The 19,838-nt window shown below is 37.4% G+C and overlaps 1 protein-coding gene across 10 annotated transcripts in view; it reads left to right on the forward strand.

Moving 5' to 3' along the window:
- The window catches only part of UTRN (utrophin), a 448,326-nt gene that overhangs the window by 74,180 nt on the left and 354,308 nt on the right, over positions 1–19,838 (forward strand). For all 10 annotated transcript variants that reach the window (XM_072965969.1, XM_072965972.1, XM_072965970.1 and 7 more), the window contains one exon: positions 14,326–14,387. In XM_072965969.1, coding sequence (XP_072822070.1) covers positions 14,326–14,387 — 62 coding nt within the window. The remainder of the gene's footprint in view (positions 1–14,325; positions 14,388–19,838) is intronic.

A 19,838-nucleotide genomic window follows, 5' to 3' on the forward strand; every position in this document is an offset into this window, starting at 1 on the left:
TGCAGATGTTTCTTTGAGATTCTGCTTTTGATTCTTTTGGGTATATTATTGCATGTGCTTTTAACTCTGGTTCAGTCAGATTTGTTAGCTTATCCTTGTCCTGAGGGAAATGCTAAAGCTTTGAAGAAAGATTATCCAAATCTTTCTGTTTGATTTACTCTCTTACTGGCTTCAAGAAAGTACTGTCATCATGAATTATATTTTGTAGTATACGGTCTTGGATGATGGAAGAGAGGGAGCAATTGTATTGTTCTCAGGAGACACTGGCCATTGGGTTGCTGCAGTGTAAAAGGACCCTAGCTTTTAGAGTGTCATTTGGAAGGAAATAGGCAAGAAAATAGAAGACATTTCCTTCCTTTGTAAGGCTTTCTTGACTGTGCATTTGGATTACTCTCAGATTCTGTTCTCCTGCTTAAGAAATGATTGTAGAGTGAGAGAAGTCTAGCAAAGGAGACCTCAGTTTTGGAGCAAATGCTTTCAGTGTTTTTATAAAACTGGCTAAAATGATTAGGACTCTTCAGTCTAAAATGATGAAAGTGGGGAGAAGATGTAATTACTGGCTATAACATCATTTTTATCAGAAAAGCAAACATGAACGTGTTCTTCTAATCTTCAACTAGATTAATTAAATTAATCTTCAACTAAGTTAAGTTAATCTAGACTTTTTGATGCTTTAAAGAGGTACATTTAAGACAAAGAAAAGGAAGAACTGTTTTACACAGGTGGTAATTGCCAAGTTTGCTATTCCCAGAAATGGTATGGACTGAATTTACAAATTTTCAGAAAGAGGCAAATAAACATCAGACCCATAGTGTAGACTGTGAAATAAAGATAGAGCTGGTTTGAGGCAGGATCCTAATGCTCAACAGCGACTTAGAGGATACCTAGGCACAGAGGATAGCATTAGCATTTTGGGGGGAGTGGCTTGAATACGAGGTTTCTTACATATTTGTTCATACTATGGGTTTTATCTTTTATCTCCCTTGTCCAGGCCTACCTAAATAAGTTTTTTAACAAAAAATTATACATAGCTCATATGAACTTTTTACATAGCTATGTAAATTGAATATGAGAGAATATGCATTTTTCAATATAAGACTATATTTAAATCTTTTTACTCATTAACTTTCAGTTTATATACTTTTCAGCAAAGAGTGCTATGCTTCATGGGCTAATTTCTTAAACTCTGAGGTCCATGGGAAACGAATTTTTACCCCTGAGTTTTTAAGGGGAAACATAGTGTTCCTTTCTAACACGTTCTTCCTGCTTATTGTAAATATTTAATCTTGTGCAAAGGACTGTATTTTAATGGACTTGCAATTTTGAAAACTTATTAAAATGACTTCCTTTTTAAAAAATTATCTTACCTCTTGGTTTTAACTTGAGGCTCAACATTAAAACATTCTAGAGAAAAAAGTTCAGAAAACTACTTTTGAAATACGATTTTTCTTATTGAAAAACTGTATTTATAGTGCATGATATTTCACTAAAGTACATGAACAAAAGACAGATACTCCTCATTTTTCTTCCAGGCATATGTTCTTTTTCTGAGAGCAAAATATTAGGCCTTTGAGAAAGTCTACGTAGTCTGTGTGATCTGTCAATAACGTTGAGTTTTGCCTTAATCTTCTATTTTCTCTCCTCATCTTAGTAACTGATCAGCACCCTCATCATTTTACCTATAGAGATACTTGAATTTATTGCAAAAGGTGTGTTTTAAATAATGCAATTCCCTCTTCACCAGTATTTCTGTAGCAAATAGACTAGAAGACGAGGGGAGAGATGGACTGACACAGGCAGTTATTTCACATCTGTCTAATTATTTCTTTGGACTGAAGTGGAAAACTCACTGGAAAGACAGATACAAGTAAAAGCAATTAAACCTGGAGAGTTTCATTTTTAGAAAGATGTGCCCTTAACTGCATCTAATTTGGGAGTGTGGATCCAGATACATTTCTCTCACTCGTGCTCCAGGGTTTGGCTCCATAAGCAAGCCCTTCTTGCAAACTGAGTGTTGGAGTCTAGCATCTCGCCCTCCCTCCTAGGTCCTTCCTGTCTGCATGTAATTACAGATACACGGAAGTCTCCTTTTTCTCACCACCCCCTCCAAAGCAGACAGACAGGCAGACACCTCCTCTCAGCCCGGTTTATTTTTATAGCTGTCAAATTCCTCTAACCTTCCTACTTGTCCACTTTAAAGTGGAGAAAAATACACCTTTTGTGGGATGGGTGCTTTAAAGAAAAGAATGGTATGGAGTATTGTATATTTATTTCAGAAATTAGAAAACATAGGTCATAAGAATAGAACAGTCTCTCAGGATCTTCCGAGAAAGAAACAGTGTGAATGTTTTGGCTCTTGCCTTACATTATATAAATGAAGTGCTGTGTGTACTTTTTAATGACCTGCATTTTTACTCCTTAATATAGTGTGAAAAATCCTTCCATATATTTTTATATTCTTCTTTAATATCATTTTGATGATTGTATTTATGCATGAAATTATGCTTCTAAATAATCCCCAAGGATAGACATTTAGAATAACAGGTTTTTTTTTTTTTGCACTTATGATGCGTGCTTTAAAGAACATCCTTTTAAAGATATCTAAATATTTGTGTATCTAATTATTTCCTTAAGATAAACTTCCAGAATTTCTGGGTCAGTGGTTGTATAATTTAAAAATATTTTAATACAGATATTGTCACATTGCTCCAGGAAACTTGTAATAATTTGCATGTCTGCCAGCCCAAAGCCTGCTTTCCTGTTCCGTCACAGCATCGCATGCTAGCCGGGCCTTAGTGGTCAAATTCACTTATCTTTCTTCAGGCCTCATTCTCCCCAGCTCCTCTGGTAGCTTGCTGAATGCTATGGAGTGTGCCTTTCTTCCAAAAACTTGAGCTTCTGAGACAGTCTCCCCTCTCCTGTTTGCTCTAGTTTTGCTTGATATCTTCACCTGAATATCCTGCTAACCTTTAACTCACTAGGTGTGAAGAACTTCCTTTCCTAATCCATCCCTCTTCCTGTGCTTTTTTTTTTTTCCAAATTGGGAGGCACAACCATCCTTTAAGTTAACCCAGAAGCCTAGAATTTTTTTTGACACTATTTCTCCTTCATTACCCTTAAATTAATTTTGTATTCAAGTCCCAGCAACCTTAACCTCTACAACTCTATGCTTCTTTCATCCATCTCTGTTTTTTTTAAATCTCCTTACTATTCCACAACTTCTGGCTTTCAGGTGTCTAGTGTAGGTAGGAGCTTCTAATATGCCTCAAATTGGTGTCCTTTCTCCCAGCCTCCCTCCCTACTAATCCAGTTTTCATATTAAAATCAACCACAAGACACTTCTGATTGTGCCACTCCTTTGCTCAGTAGAGTCAGTGGCCCACGTTGCTTGCTCGTTTAAACCCTCAGCTCGATATTCAAAATCCTCCACAATCTAGCTGCAGCCTACTTCCCAAACTCAGTAGCATTGCTGTTCTGATCCCAGACCATCCAGTTAGAGGGACTACTCACAGTTTTGACTGCCTGTCCTGTACTTCTCATGCCTTTAGGACTTTCCTTCAGCTGTCCCCTTCTGCAAATGCCCTTTAAACCTTTTTTAATATGCCTTTAACATATTTCAAGACCTGATTCAAATGCAGCTTATTCATTGAATTCTTCTCTGATCTCTTCCTTACCTCCATCAAGAAGAAGGGTTTTTTTTCCTTTGAATTTATGAATGTATTTGTTCCTAATATATTAGTTCTAACTGTCTGTCTGTTATTTATGTACTTGTGTCACACCCTTCTCTCAACTATGCATACACCACTCCATGAGAGCTTCTTGAAAGCAGCACTGGGATCTCTTTTGGAACCAATACAGTTGGTCTTCTGGTGCTCAGTAAATGTCACCATCTGTTTCTTTGTTCCACAAAATAGATGAACAACTAATTTTCATTAAGAGTAGGAAATACAAAGCTTTAAATGATGAATATAGGAAACAGTTGGAAATGTTTCCTATTCTTATTGTCTATTTATTGGACTAGAAGTCTTACAAAATGGACAAACCCAATTTGGTCATGCGCAGCCATTAATTTTTACTTTCTTTTTGCTCAGGAATGTTAGTTCCCGGAGCTTAAAAGTAGGGTGTGAAGGATCTCCATTGTCCCATGATCAGAGTTATAATGAAGGCAACCTTTAGACCAAACCTGCCATGCACATTGGCATTCATTAAACGATCATTATTAGCAAGCAGTCTCGGAAACATGTCATGCAGTCTGTTTCAAGAGCTTGGTACGCCACAGCTCTCTGTCCTTTTTGAAGGACAGGAAGGTTTTAGTTGCAGGAGATGCAGCGATGTTCTACAGCTGTGCAATGCAGTGCAAAGGCTGTGAGTAGTCAGAGCTGAGATGCGCTGTAAAGGAGAAATACACACCGGATTTCAAAGGCTTGGAAAGGAAAAAAAGAATGTAAGACAGCAGTAGCTTTAAAAATACTGGGTATACATTGAAATGATAATATTTTGGATAAATTGTACATATGACTAAAATTATGTTGACCGCTTTTTTAATGTGGCTACTAAAAAGTTTAAAATGATGTCTATTTCTATTGGACAATGCCGCTTTACGGAGAAGATTTAGTTAGACTTACAGACAGCATCGGGTAATGAGACTCCTCCCCGCTAATGGCTGAACACAGGGCCTTGAGGGAGCTAGGCTCCTGGATTCGCTAGATTTTTACTGTGTAATCAATGGTGGGACATGTCTGTAAAATATTTTGGCCAATTCACATTCATTGAGTAACACTAAATGCACTAGTGGGAGATTGTTGCTAGCCTTCTAATTATGCCAGTTCTCAAGCCACAGTAAAAGCACATTTCTCACATTCATTAAATTCATTAGCAAAGGCTCTGGTGTGAATGGCGACAGAGGCAATTGATGCTTCGGTGGTGGCCACCTCTGGAGTGTAGCCCTTCCGATTAAATCACAGCTTGCCGTCCCCGGAGCGTTATCCTGGGTCGGGACATCTGTGAGACCCTGGAGTGGTTTACATGCTGGAATATGTGTGTCCCCTCTTGGCCAGCTTTCCCAGCGTTTAAGGAACCTGAGGAGGCATCCTAGGTACCTACCTTCTGCTGTTCTGTCTTTCCTTTGAAGGTTCCCCTCCTCTACTTTGTAAGAGAAAAACGCACGTATCACCCTCCCCACATCTTACCATGCTGCATTACTGTGAGGCACAAAATACGGGGACAATTTAAGGATGCAAAGCAAAGAACACTTAAGAATTATTAATGTGGTCAGTGCCTTTCTGCATCTGGGGCAAGGCTCTGTTCCTGCCATCCGTCTGTCTATCCATCCATCGGTTCACCTATCCTCTCGTCTTAGAGTGAGAATTCTGACCTGAGCTGTTGCCCTGGAGATACGTATGAACATGCTTTTTAAATAGAAAACTAAAATCAGACTTCCAGTGTCAGAAAGCGTCTGATTTAGCTGATGAGTTTGACAGTGAGGACTAGTTTTGCCAATTAGCTAACAGAGGAGACATTTCCTGTTTCTTGAACAATCTAGATTTGCAGCTCCTTAACAGTGTGCTGGGAGTTACGTCTTTTTAACTATTTAAATTTACTGTAAATATTAGTTATCAACTTAACAATGTGCCAGGGAACTCTTCTAGAAGTTCATGAGCAAAAAGTGTTTGAAGTCTCTGACTTAAACTAACACAAATATAACATCACTCTTTCTATGTTGAGATCTTTTAGAGTGTATGATAACCATTTTACAGGACGTTTTAAGAAGAGAAAGAAAAGATATAAAAAGACACTCCAGAAGAGAAATGGTACAAAGAGACAGACTCAGGTGGCATTTGGATTGCTTTACGGTGACCAGGACCCATGCCACCAGGCAGGCTCCGTGGCTGAGAATGCCAAAATGGTGACCTTGGCCACGACAGGTCCAGGGCAGGGTGGTGGAAAGAGTATTCAGGGAAGCATCCTGCAAAGAGATGCAAGGTTTGGATGCTCAGAAAAGTGAGGCAAGTGGAAGAAGGAGGTAAGCAGTGAACATGGAGAGGAAAGAAAGGGGAAGATTCTCCAAATGATGGGGAGAGTCAAGGTGGCTGGCAGCTCTGTTTGCGACAGTGTTCTCTGGCCTCTAAAGTTGTCTAGACTTTTGCACGTGTCCAATCTTGATGAGCTGGAGATACTTTTTCTTTGATCTTTGAGTTCCTTGAAGTTGCACTGCTCTTTGAGGCTGCCTGGGGACTCTTCTCCTTAGCCGGACTGAGTGCCAGCACTCCTGCTTGCATGGATGGTTGCTGTCTGGGTCTTCATCTGTCTCAAGGTGCTTGTTTGGATCCTGACACACAGAGAACTAAACTGAAGTAGTTCTAAGGAGGGAACCATATTGCCAGCCCTTCTAACTCACTGGAGTTGTTGGCTTTGGAATGCAGTCATTGGCATCTCCAGTGCTCATTCACTGATTAGTCATTGCTCCCTGCTTTTCAATGTGTGTATATTTTTATCTGAGTGATGACCCAGAGACACGATTATGGTCGTGATTATAACTGCATGGTGCAGAGTTAAAGGTTTTCTATGTCAGCTTTATAGAATATAATAGCAGTCCCACACAGGAGTGCAGGGGGGTATTTAGGCATTGAAAGTTTAGTTTTCTTTGAATATTTTTCTTCAAGACTTTTTCTGGAGAAGTACTATTTCTTGGATGTTTTTATTATTTTATCATATGGATTTATGAGGAATCTAAAAGAACCTCAGAGATTCCTCATAATATGGGGAAAATAATGAAATGAAGTAATTAAAATTTAAAAATACTATGTGTATATTTAACAATCTTGAAAGGACATGTTTTTGCTCCTATTTTTGAAAGTAGAACTTGTCATGACAAAGTCTGAAGTCAGATCACTGGATTATTTCTTATATTCAAAAATTTTTCCCCCATCCTCATGAAAACTTATTTGTATGAATTTTCTACATCTAGAAATATATGTTTATGAAACAGTCACTTTTTCTTGAGGTTTCTATAGATAATTTGTGGGACATATTAGATATTTAACAGGAATAAAATGAAGAATCAAATTTCACAGAAATTTTTTAAATAACTCTAACTTTTGTCAATCACTGAGAAAAAAATTAGTTTTCTATTGACTTTCCATGACAGCGACTCATCATCTTTGTGACTCATTCAGTTCCTCCTAAATAACCCTCCCTGTTCTATGACATTTCCTGTGACTTAAATAAAACCCTTTTGCTCCCAGGACAGAAATCCAAAATGAAGTGTTTGTATATAAAGTTTATAATGTTTGTCCCCATAAATTGAATCCATGTTCTTCTGCATTTGCAACGCATGTAATATGGTTATATCTAAGACGTTAAGGGTTTTTCCAAAAAGATATTCCCACAGAGAAGGTTTTGAACAATGCCAGATGCCTGTAAGTCTCACATTCTTCAGCTAAGTTTAGCAGCTCTAAAAAGTGAAAGTAGGAGAACATCCCCTTCTGTGTTCCTGTGCGTTCCTTTAAAAAGCACGAGAAACTCATCAAGGGGAAAATAGGTAAGAGTAAATAAACTCTAAGATTAGAGGTTGGGCAGGAATTAATGGGTACCTCTAATTCTGAAAATAATTCTTTGAGGACTAAATTACTCTTAACGCGGTATTTTGTGGATTAAATGCAAAAGAGCTGTCCTTGAATCCCAGCTGCTTTGAAGTGGTGTGCTGTTGAACTTGGGCTAGTTGAGAAAGTCTCCAGGATAGCTCAGAGTTCAGGGGACTTTGCTTGGTATGTTTTGCATTTTCAAAACACAGTCTTATGGTCGGGGTCATTAGTCATTAGAGAAATGCAAACATAACCATAACATACCACTTCACTACCAGGATGGCAATAATAATAATAATAATAATAATAATAATAATAATAATAATAATAAGAAGAAGAAGAAGAAGAAGAAGAAGAAGAAGAAGAAGAAGAAGAAGAAGAAGAAGAAGAAGAAGAAGAAGAAGAAGAAGAAGAAGAAGAAGAAGAAGAAGAAGAAGAAGAAGAAGAAGAAGAAGAAGAAGAAGAAGAAGAAAGAAGAAAGAAGAAGAAAGAAGAAGAAGAAGGAGAAGAAGAAGGAGAAGAAGAAGAAGAAGTGTGAGTGAGTATGCGGAGAATTTGAAGCCCATGTACATCGCTGGTGGGAGTGTAAAATAGTGCACCTGCTATGGAAAACAATTTAGCAGTTCCTCAAAAATCTAAACACAGAATTATCATATAACCCGGCATCTCCACTCATAGGTGTCTATCCAGAGGAACTGAAAGCAGGGACTGGAACAGATCTGAGGGTGCCAGTTTTCACTGCAGCGTTATTCACAATAGCCAAAAGATAGAAACAACCCAAGTGTCCATGAGCAGATGAATGGATAAATAAAATGTGGCATATACACACAGTGGACTATTAGGGATGAAATTCTGACACGTACTACAACATGGATGAACCTTGAAAACATTATGCTAAGGGAAATAAGCCAGCCACAAAAGGACAGATAATGTGTAATTTCACTTATATGAGATATCAAGAAAGGGCAGATACGTATAGACAAAGTGGATTAGAGGTTACCAGTGCTTGAGGGGAGGAGGAATGAGAGAGTTATTGCTCACTGGTTACAGAATTCCTGTTTTGGCAGATGAAAAATTTTGGAAATAGATATTGGCAATGGTTGTACAACATTGAAATGAAAGTAATGCCACTGAATTGTACACTTCAATATGGTTAAAATAGCAAATTTTATGTTATACATCTTTTACCACAATTAAAACATTAATAATTTAATACACCAAAACCATTGAATTGCACACTTTAAATGGCTGAATTGTATGGTATGTGAATTATATCTGAATAAACATGTTAAAAAAAGGGAGGGGGGAAGTCTTGAGAGCAGGAGGAGTATTAGATGAGGGAACATGGATGGGATCCTGACATGGTTTATGTCACCAACTAACTGCTTTTGACATTTCTGGTCTCAGGTTTGCTTGATAAGGTGCCCTTTTAATTGCATCCTGTTCTTATCCACTGTGACCCTGTGATAGTAAGGTGGGTAGTTTTGGTGGGTTGGGTTGGTTCTCAGCTGAACAAACTTTTTCCCTCAATGCTGAAAAGGACGGAAAGGCTGTATACAGTCCAAGTGGGGTTGTGGACTTCCTGGAACCCAAGGGCTCCAGAATTGTGATGAATTTGGGAGCAGAGTGGATGGGTTACATGTTAGCAGAGCATATGTTTGCTTAAAGAGGCTGATTTTTTTTATTGATTTATAATCATTTTACAATGTTGTGTCAAATTCCAGTGTTCAGCACAATTTTTCAGTCATTCATGGACATATACACACTCATTAAAGAGGCTGATTTTCAAAGAATCTGTGTTTTCTTATGAGACCATTTTTTGAGCACATATTTCTAACTCTGTACTGTGTAAACGGTTTTCAGGGTTGAAAACTTTCTGAAGTTTGGATTATTTCAGAATTATTGTTTTGACATGATTATGTGTTACGGCCCTCTGTGTTTCCTCGTAGGTACAGCAGTATGCTTTTATTGAATGTGCTCTTTTTTCAGTCAGGTATTAAGTGTGAGCCTGAAATGAAGAGGGTAGTGTTCTCTCATGCCTTGTTGTGTCTGGAATGCCCTTCTTCCCACCTGTGCATAAACCCGACTTCACCTGTTCTTCAAGATATATTTTTAATGTCTGTCCCACCCCCACCCCAAACTCTCGTTGACCTCCTTGGTCACTTGGAAGTGCTTTGAACACAGACTCAGGGCTGGTCACGCTTGGTTCTGTTTGTGACTCTGATGCTTGGTGAACCACACGGGACGGCTCATTTAACTTTTGTTCCTGAGTCTCAGCCTTCTCATTTGAAAAGCAAAATTGTTTTCCTTTTCCCTCTCACTCTGTCCATTTCTATTTCTCTCCAAAAGACCATTGGCTTTTTTTTTTTTTTTTTTGCTTTTTGAAGAGTGAAGCAAAAGTCTATTTTATTAATTTATTTTTAAAGATGTCCTAAAGCATGTATCTTTATTTACTTATATTTGTTTACTTAACTTCTGATAGAAATGACATAAATTTGAAAATAATCTTAGTTTTTAAAGCCGTATAGTAGTCCCTTGGCAAAAGTCTATTTTAAGTGCAGCTTTTACCTTTAATCAATTTAAAGTACAAAGGCAGTAAACATATAGGAATATCACTTGAAATGTTAATTATCTCACTTTCTCACAATCTTAGGTAGTTTTGACAGTTTTGAAAAGCACATTTTTAATTTTAAGGTTGTTCCTAAGTCTTTTGAAGATGTCAGATTTAAAAAAATTTTTTTTAATTTTTGAATTGAATTTTATTGTATTCAAATGAAAGTTGTTTCTGATAGGATTAATTTAACAAATGACTTGATTGATTGAAATATAGTTGAGGAACAATATTGTGTTAGAGGATGTCAGATTTTTGAAACAAACTTGGGGGGTTTAAGCACTCTGCTTGAGAACAGTCTGTCTCCTCTTGTCTCTGTTTCTTTGCCTACAAATTTATAAAATTTTACAGATCATTACAAAATATTTATGTTTCCATATGACATTTTGATGCATATTGTTTGAATAAATGAATTGGCGTTCAGAGAGCACAGGTTGAGGATGAGAAAACAAGGGGGCAGGATGGCATGAATAAGGATTAGTGGTAGACTTAGTTTGGGGTTGATTCACATACAGTATCCAGAAAAAGAAATGGGAATGTGGCCTTTGATTCTTTCATTGCTTCCAAAATAATCTCATTTGCTAGTGAGAAACTGGCTTTTTAAGGTGGGTTAAATTTTGTGAAAGAGGCTTAATAAGGTAAATCTAAGTTTGAAATCATCCAAGAAGAGTTTTTTTTTTTTTTTTGCCCTCAAGTCTAGGGATTTCTTTTCCAAATAGCTGCATTTTTTGGAACTCAGATTATCATCAGCAAGTTGGACACTTTTCAGTGGCTTTGAAAGATACACTTCAAGGATCATGGTTTCCTTCTATTTGTAGTAGCATCTCAATGGTGGTATATGTGTTCCTAAGACTTGTGTTTTTCCATAGGGGGCACAACTCCTAATTTCTCTGCCACTTTTCCAGATTAAGATTTAAATTGAGATCTATTGCTAGGCTTTGCTAAAAGAATCTTTGATATGCATGTGAATTGCTGAAGTGAAAAAAAATTTAAGCTAGTTTCCTTGAAGATTTATCAGGCAGTTTTGTTGCAGTTTCTTGCTTCACTTCTCTTACTCATCACAGAAATAAAATTCCAGACTAGGCAGCGGCCCTTGGATCTGTGTGAGCTTGTCAAAAGCATTTTAAGAAGAGCAAAATATTTAGAGGAAGAATTTGGAAAATCAGCCTTAAGGGATTTAACACATTTTTCTTCTCCTAATTCAGTCCCGTGTTTGTCCCCCTAATGGAGAAAGGTCACTAATGGGTAAGGTTTATAAGGCCAAGAAAGGCTTTCAGAAACTAAATGTTTTTTCTAAAATCCAAATCTAACAAAAACACTTGTTTGGAAACCTGAAAGAATATATTTAGATTGTAAATTATATTCACTTACTAATACATATGTAAATACAGTTATATGTAAATTTGTGTTGTCTGCTTACACATTTTTATTTTGGAAAAATTAAAATAGTTGGCTCAATAATGGAGAGTTGAAAAATTTGAGACTTTTTTGAGATTTGGTATAAATTTCTAGGAGGGTAAGATGATTGATCATAATAGCATGACTTCAAATTCATATTTGCTAGCATATTTTTGCCTCCCTAAAACAGAGACCTGGGTCAAGGTTGTTAACTTAATTTTTGTGGTGTGGAGGGTCATTCTATACTAGTAAGTGTTCCGAATTTGTTACGTTTTAAAAAATATCATAATTGAAAAGCTGCAGGCTAATTCCCGTTCTTTTACTGAATTCCTGTCTAGTAGAAAATAGGAGGGATGTGTGTGCGTGTGTGAGAGAGAGAGAGACAGAGAGAGAGAAGGGAAATGTGAGCTAAAGATTTACTGAAATAAGAATCCCCCTTTTCCCCTTTAACTGTATCAGGAAAATGAATACAGAAGAGTGTTTATAAATTTTGGAATATTTTTTAAAAGTTTGGTTGCTAGACAATTTCCCTTTTACAAGCTAAAACTCTATTTCATATCAGTTACTTAGACTCATATTCAGATTTTGATTTGACCCAAAGATAAAGACTATTATAGAAGTATAGCCTTATTAATTTTTATGAACATCTCTGTGTGATGGGAACTTAATTTAAAATTTGATCTCATTCTACATGTGATAAAATGGAAGGTTTTTATTTATTATTTGATAAAATGACAGGTGCTCATTTCTTTGTCCCTCCTATCTCTGGAGAGGAACGCACATAGTATTAGAGACTTTAATATGTTTTTGAAGATAAGAAGGTTAAATGCTCAGAAAAGAGGTTAAGAAAAAAATGTGGTAATATTTATTCCTTAGAAATTTCCCCATTTTATGGTAAAAATTCTTAAATTATATGAATTTTATGGAATTAAGAGAATTTCATGTTTATGATCTTCATATATATTTTTGTTCATAGCTAAATAATTAGATTTTCTAAGTGCTCTGAACACTGATATTGAATATTAAATTCGCATTGATAGGGCTCGTACAGCACTCTGCACGTTTGATGTGTCTTCCTGACTTACATACTGTGTATAATCCAGCCCTGTCCCTCTTGGGTGTGATTCCAAGGCTGGGACATTCAGAGTGTGTCAGCAAGTCCTCTTGGTTAATAAATGGCTTATACGTGGCATTGATCAGATGGTCAAAAGCCTGAAATCAAGGCTGATGCTGACTGTGTTGTCCTTTCTGGAAGGAAGGCCACCTCTCAGCACAATTAACAACACGAAGTTTCTTAGAGAGCAGTTTCGGTTTTCATCCAATTGCCCCCTTTGTGTTGCAGAGTCAGTCTCCAGTTACCTTTATGGATCTGTAGAACTGCACTCCTTTTTGAAGCTGCTGCTGTATTTATTCTAGGAGTGACCTTTTAATTACACACTCTCCTTCCAGAAGGGAGTAAGGACCAAAGATGCCACAAACTTGGTGGAGTAGTGGATGAACCTCTAATTATGCTATGAGAGATGAATGAGGAGGTCTGGGTTGAAAGCAGCCCTTTGAGATTGATGCACGGAAGTCGGAGCACACTTGAGCCATCTCTGTTATGGTTTGCAGTATCAGTGGGAAGCAGCCTGGCAGTATGGACGGTAATGGGACAAGCAGTGTGTATATGTACAGGCAGAACCAAAGCTTTCTGCACTCTTCCAAATACTCCTTACGTAGCTTTCAGAACTCAGAGATTGTTAATATGCTGCTTTGTAGGATTTAAGCCAACAATGATTCTTGCTAGTTTTAAAGAAAATTGGGGAGCAGTTGAAGGGGATATTAGAAGTAACAGAAAGGGTAATGTGGAAATTTATCTGCTTTGTTCTCATATGTACTATAATAATAATTGTAACTATAACAGAAACAAAAACAAACAGCTCTTTGCCAAGTGTTCCACTTACATTCACGAATCCTCGTAATGCCCTTGCAAGTATTATTTATTCCTGTTTTACATGGCTTCCTTATTCCTAATGAAGGCGCTCAGCACCTCTTCAAGACGTTCAGGATGCTTTAGTTTTTTTAAGGTCAATTTTTATTTGTGTGGCCTGGAAAATGAACTCATAATCCAAACCAAACTTGGTCATTTTTTGAAAAACCGCTCTGACTTTCTCTGCTTGTGAAATGTACAGATTGCTTTTATAGATTGTTAAAGCTTTGTCGTGTCAGTCCTACTACAGGAAAACGGGTTATGGAATTGACTATAAACCTCATGTTAATTTCTGTTCTGGAGAGTGTAGGACTTATATGAAAAGGAGAGAAATCATGGGTTTCTCATGAGTTTTTAAAGGATAACTTAGATTTTTGTCTTGAATGTGCTGTAACATTTTTATCAGGCTAAAATTTTACTTAAAATGGAACGGAAAGTACTGCATATATTACTTAAAAAGTAAGGTCCTGATTCTTTTCTCACAGATGTGGTTTGTTGGCTGGTGGCAGAACGCCAACACGAAGGGTGAGCAGGCCAGCTCCCTGGGGAGGTGCCTGAGCCTCCCTGAGCCACAGGCATTCGCTGGCAGCTCCGTACATGCTGCCCATCAGCCATCCCTTTCTTCATTAGCTGTGGATCACTGTGTTTCACGAACTTTATAGGACAGTTTAAACTCTCCAGGATGGAGATGATCTTATTTAGAACTTTGGCTAAAGGTGCAAACTCTCATTCTTTTCCCTTCTCTCTCCTTTTCCCTCCCACAGATGAACACAATGACGTGCAGAAGAAAACCTTTACCAAATGGATAAATGCTCGATTTTCTAAGGTAACAGAGCCTTTCAAAAACTTAGATGACTCAATGCCTCCTTCTGGTTGATAGAGTTCGCTTGGAAGTGCAGTGAATTTTCCCCATGAAATGGGACCCAACAGAAATCTGAGTGCACAGATAACATTTATTTTTCCTTTGTTCTCTCTATAATATATTTAAATGGAAATTCTGATCTAGATAGTTCATGGTATAAGCATGGTGTAAACAGTTCTTTATTTTTACCTAGGATTCTTTAGATGCCAAGCTCACATTCTACAGCTTAGGACTCTAAACCCTGGGTACATTTAGGAAATGAATATCTTATTGGGATAATTTTGTGTTCACTTAGCTAAAAAAGATGATGATTTCATTTTTGCCTGGTTAAAATCAAATTGGCATCATTCAGGTGGCCTTTCTACCTTGTACAGAAATATTTAGGAATTGTCATACTCGAGGGTATAGCTAATAAAGTTTTGGGTTTTTAAAAAAATTTTTTTTTATTTTTGGGGTTTTTTTGGGGGGGTAATTAGGTTTATTTTTATTTAATTTTATTTGATAGAAGTACTGGGGGCTGAACCCAGGACCTCCTGCCTGCTAAGCACACACTCTACCACTGAGCTATACCCTCCCCCATAATGTTTATCTGCCCTCTAGTTCTTTTCGTGTGAGTTTCCTCACTTTCCCCAAAGAAATTCTGTTCTTTCTCAGAATTTCTAACCTGATTGACCATGATCAATGTTTTGATCAATATTTTTTTTAGGGGCAGAACATTGGCAGTGCTATTTTTAAACTTGTTCTAATATAATTATCCATTGGTTATTGAAGTTGGAATTTTGTCCTCTAAATCTGAGATGGGAGGAGAATTTTCAGGTTAATGAGTTATAGGACTACACTGTAGCAAGATGAAAAATTTTTTTCTCAGAGAAGGCCCATAGTGGTATTTTAACTTCAAAAATTTCAAAAGTTTCTATTTGAGAAGATTGCAAAAGTCTGGAAAATAAACACTGATATTTCTTAGAGGCAAAATGGGAATGTTTTAGGATTCCTTTGAGTAGCAGGGCAGTTTAAAAATTATTCCACTTCCCACTATTTATGGTTGATTATTTGATTGCAGTGTATTTTTAGGTTTTGCAAGTTTTTGTTGAGGGATAGTTTAGCTTGCTTCTAAGAATGTAAGGAATGTGAAAACTATCTGACTGTGGCAGAAAGGTCAAGAAAAAGAAATGCTTACATAATTGGTGGTTTTATGTCTAAGTTTATTCCAAAGCAGACATAGGTTTTGTTTTCATTTCTTTGGTAAATTTTTATTTGTTCTGTTTAGGAGTCACAGGTAAAATCTGGCTGCTTTGGATTCAACATTATTCAAAACTTTTGAAGTATCCATCTTCGAGTGACAGATTCTGGGTAACATAGTTTTAGGAACTAAGTCTCTTTATGAGATATTTTATCCCAATGGTCTTGTGAGTGTTTAGGTATGTAAGATTATCCATCCTGGTTAGTACTAAGGATAATATGGTCATTTTCTAGATAGAGCAAGTTAAGCAGACCTACTTTTTAGCAGCTTAATTTAGTCATTGGGGAAGAATTACCTTACAGCTGATTTTGAAGATCGATTTGAAAGCTTTGTAATCTCTCTAGACCCACGTTGAGGGAACATTTGAAACTGGGTGAATTACTTTTGTTCCTATTTATGAGAATGGAGAGAGGTAGACAGTATAATAGGATGCAAAAGGGGGGAACGTAGGAGAACAGAGATGACAGTTGAGGAAGAACAATTGAAAATATTTAACCTTATCAGTCTCGCTAGGAATTTGGCTCAGACATAACATTACCTTGTTGAACTGGAACATCACCCGGTAGATCTGTGTCATCTCCAGGTCTGCATCCAGTACTGATGCATGCAAGATAAATAACATGCATGCAGAGCTGAACCTTGAGCGCGGTGCTGCTGGAGCACTTCTTCACTCTGACCTTCAAAAATATCCTCACTGCAGTTATTATCCTTTGACCTCTTTTCCACTGGACAGTTCCCGGTATCTATTGATCGTTTGGGTCATGTACCCAACCACATTCTCTCAAGAAACATCTCAGTGTTTATCCTGGGTCATTGACATCTTTAAAAAGACCTGAGCACAAAGTTCAGTAATACCAGAACAGTTTATTTAATGAGCATGATATTTAAATTTTTACATTTATAATGGATATATTATTTTGTAATATTAAACCAGGACTTTAAGTCCCATGTAAATTCTTTGTCCCAGGAAGCTTGGAATTATTGCCAAGACAATGAAATGACCAGATAATATTATCATTTTTAGTAAGAGGTCCAGTTCTGTAAACAAGTTCTAAAAGCTTGTTTTGCATGGAGAAAAATATCAAAAGCCGTGCTGATCCTGGAAACATTTCCTTTCAGATTACTTAAATCAAAGTCTGGAAGGAGATTTGGATGGGCCTAGAGCAAATTTATCGAAGGAGTTATGACTATTTGTATATAATGAGAAAGAGGGCTCATGGTAGTGACACTAAACGTCAGTCATATTTTTTTCTTTACTGTGGCTGTCTTAAGTCCATGAGTCAGGCTGCTTCCACCCTGGTGATCTGGAGTAACCGAGTTCTAAACTGGGAGATTTCCACAGACTTCCCAGAGACTCAACTCTTGCTGAGCTAGGGTGAGATTGTACTTGAGCTTGGCATCAGTAGGTAATCCAGAGGCTAGCACCTTTTAAAAGTCGTGTCCTTTGGTATATTGTGGTGGACTTTAAAGTATAACTGTTGATTGAGTCTGCTTCTTCCATGCAGTATGAGTCCCTCTACAGAGCAGTAGTGCCCCCGTGCTGAGAAATCCAGACAGATCCTGATGGCGTCTTCTACTGTTTAGGAATTTGTTATAAATTCCTTCCCTGGGCAGGTCCTTCTCGACCCCTCCCTAGCCAAAGTCTCAAATGCCAAGTCTTGTTGATTCTAGTACCATACATATTCAATATTGTCCATTTTTTCTCCATTTTTACTGGCATCTTTTGCCAAGTCATGATTATCTGAGTTAGTAATAATTGTGAAAGTCTTTTTAAGATGAACAGAAAAATTGGTGGGAGTCCTGTCAGCTCAGCCATCTGAGTTACCTACCTTCCATTATCTTTGAGCTACTGTACAACCCAGGGAGTTGTAGAAAACAGTAACGCGAATGATTCTTATCTATAAACATACCGAGTAGCTGGAATGTAATTGATTATCTTCCCTTGGATAGATTTGTTTTTGCATTTGCTGTAAATTTATTTCAGCTTTCCTTTTTTTGCATATAAACAGGTAGTTTTCTGAATTATTCTTTGTCCTTGTGGTAACATCTTACTGGGTTCCCTCACTAATTACTGAGTTAAAGTCTTAAATGTGCTTTAATGTTACATTCATATGAGAGTCATGGCTTTACCATTTTTGGAAAGTTATCCCTAAACATGTGGACCATTGTAATAATCTATAAGGTTCTTCCTTCCCACGATCCACCTTATGCATCTCCTTCCTTCCATTTTCTACAGAGTAGCTGGAGTTAAAGTGTCAGCTTCAATACCCCTTTCTCTTCAGTAAAATCTTTCAGTGGCTGCCCTTTGTTCTTACTTGGCTTTCGGGACTGTAAATAGTTGGCCCCTCCCATCTCCTCCTAATTTCAGTTTACTTTACTCTGGCTCCTCAGTATACCCTCACCACCGCAGTGGCCCTCCCCATGGCTTTTACACATGCTCCCTCCTCCGTCTTTTCCTGGCCAACTCCTGCTTCTCCTTCTTGCCTGAGCTTAAATGTCACTTGTCCAAGGACACCTTTTCTGAGCTCCCAGACTAAGATAGATAAGCTCCATATTCTTAAAGTGTTAGCCTTTGAAGGACTTATCGTAATTGTACTTTAAATAATTGCATCTCAAAATATTTGTCTCTCCTCTCCTAGACAGTGGTCTGTTCCATGGATGGAGGGATTGTCTATTTTGCTCACTGGCACAACTTCTGGCATTTAGTAAGCACCCAGTGAGTATTTATAGGCTTAATAAATAAACGAATGACAGTGATAGAAACATATACTTACATGCCTAACAGTATATAATCTTAAACCAGCTGGAGGTGGTTGTATTGGAAAGAGACAGAAGCAGAGTGTGGGATTGAGCACAGAATGGCATCAATTGTGTTACTTCATGGATATGAGGGCATCAGGGCTTTTGCCACATTTATTCACAAAAACAAATCCAGCTGTGCAGAGTTTCCACTTTTACCTGGTTTCTTGGAATTGAGCTGGAAAGATTGTTAAATCGCCATTTGAACATAATACATATGATTCTCTTATTTACTGGATAGGATTCTTCAAAGAGGATCCACCTACTAAATTCACAGTGATGAAAAATGAGATGTAAAACAGTATCAGCTCAATTCATTTCTTGGTCAGGGATTTGGTAAAGAGCTTGAGAATATTGAATAATATGGGTTGAAACCATCTTTTGAGAGCTAAGAAAACATTCACTATAAATACATACTGGTTTTGCTGCAGGTCCTCAATGCTTTGGAGTTTGGGTTTCCTGAGCAGTCACACAGTGTAGAATAACTTACGAATGCTGAATTTTGAAAAGTTATGAAGAGCTCAGAGGAAAATGATTATCTAAAGGAGCTAAGAGTTAGAAAATTAAACACTTACCCTTGGATATGCTGCTCATTTATTTATGACCTGGGGCAAATTACTAGCCAATTTTTTCAGGTCACTTGGTTTTTATTTCTTTAGCTATAAACCACACTTAAGCATAATTACTTGCCTCATATTGCTAAGAAATATTGAGGGATTATTGTGAAACATAATAGGAGATTACAATTACTTGGGAATGCTAAATTAAAATTCTCTCAGGTACCCCCCCCCCCAATGGTGGTATCCCTGATCTGTGCTATACATGTGTTTTAAAGCAGAAATGGAAAAAAAGCATTGGCTCCTTAAGCCAACTTTATTCCACGGTCTGGTGGGTAAAATTGGAGTGTTTTTGTTCCCTCTAATTCTAAGAGCCTCTGGCTTGTTAGTGGGTTGGTCTCCCAAGGGAGGCAGCAAAAGCCTCTTTGCTTCGGTCTTGGGAAATTTGTCCTGACTTTGAGCCTGCATTTCCTTTGGCTGACTTTCAGAGCTGCTCATCTGTCAGAGTGGAGATGTACAAACTGCAGAAGCTATTTTATCAGTTTGGTATGGCGATCCTCAAGAGACGTTTAACAAATAAAGGTTAGGTAGAAAATAGGCAAACTTAAAAATGCTGAATTTTAGTTTGGGCAGATTTCTGCTTTTCCCTTTTTGAAGACAAAGATGAGCCAAGTTTTCATTTAGTTACTATTCCAAATGTGAACTTTAAGTTGATAGTATGTAAGAGAGGAAATCTGTGAAGCAGTTTCTGTACAATTTCAGTATGAATAGCTATTTCAATGTGTTCCATTTGGAGACAGTGGGACATTGCTTTCAGTG

The sequence above is a fragment of the Vicugna pacos genome, chromosome 8, assembly GCF_048564905.1.
Source record: "Vicugna pacos chromosome 8, VicPac4, whole genome shotgun sequence".
Classification (NCBI taxonomy): Eukaryota; Metazoa; Chordata; class Mammalia; order Artiodactyla; family Camelidae; genus Vicugna; species Vicugna pacos.